Source organism: Nanorana parkeri, unplaced genomic scaffold (assembly GCF_000935625.1).
Source record: "Nanorana parkeri isolate BGI_ZX_2015 unplaced genomic scaffold, ASM93562v1 scaffold2363, whole genome shotgun sequence".
NCBI lineage: Eukaryota > Metazoa > Chordata > Amphibia > Anura > Dicroglossidae > Nanorana > Nanorana parkeri.
In genome coordinates this window covers 19,000-19,844 of record NW_017308631.1, presented here as the reverse complement: position 1 = coordinate 19,844, position 845 = coordinate 19,000, and the positions used below count along the sequence as shown (strand labels likewise).

Sequence of the window (845 nt, the reverse complement as noted above, 5' to 3'; positions counted from 1 at the left end):
GACATTAGAGTGTAAGCTCCTCTGTACAGAGACTGATGTGACTGTGGGGGGAGGGGGGACATTAGAGTGTAAGCTCCTCTGTACAGAGACTGATGTGACTGTGGGGGGAGGGGACATTAGAGTGTAAGCTCCTCTGTACAGAGACTGATGTGACTGTGGGGGGAGGGGACATTAGAGTGTAAGCTCCTCTTTACAGAGACTGATGTGACTGGCTCAGTGTCCTCTGTACAGCGCTGCGGTATAGGTCAGAGATATATAAATCAATGCGATAGAGAGACATAAAACGTTCATTCTATATTGCCACCCATGCTGGAACTTCTAGTCCCACACTCTCTACACCCCAATGACTATACGTTAATGTGCCTATAGCATGATGCTAACATATTGCGAGCTCTGGGGGCAAGCCCCCTGGCCAGCCTGCAGTGCAGCAGTACACTCCTCCAGGTTACATTGTATGACGGGTGCCGGGTGCCCAACCACCCCCCTGGGGGTACAACTCACCAGCTGATGCCATTGGTGTCGTCTCGGACTAGATTGTAAGCTTCTCGGCAGGGCTCCTTGTCGATCTTGGTGGCCATGGTGTGAGGAGCGGGTAAGCCGGAGGAAATCCTTTGAGCAGCTCAGGGCGGGCAGAGGGCAGGCAGGCGGCAGGCAGGTACCAGGCAGGCGGCAGGCAGGTACCAGGCAGGCACCAGGCAGGCAGAGGGCTGTGTGGCTCCAGGGATGGCTTAGCAGGAATGAGCTGCTGCTGCCTCAGTCTCTTCTGCTGCTATGAATGAGGCTTCAGCTCCGACAAGGACTTAACCCCTCCGCTGCCAGACTCTCAGCGCAGATGGGGGCAGGTC

The 845-nt window shown here is 55.5% G+C and overlaps 1 protein-coding gene across 1 annotated transcript in view; it reads right to left on the bottom strand.

Annotated features, from left to right (window-relative positions):
• COTL1 (coactosin like F-actin binding protein 1) overlaps positions 1-585 on the bottom strand; it is a 19,345-nt gene extending 18,760 nt beyond the window's left edge. The window contains exon 1 of the mRNA XM_018573391.1: positions 502-585. Within this exon, the coding sequence (XP_018428893.1) occupies positions 502-578 (77 nt within the window). The 5' untranslated portion in view covers positions 579-585. The remainder of the gene's footprint in view (positions 1-501) is intronic.
• Between the last annotated feature and the right edge of the window lie 260 nt (positions 586-845).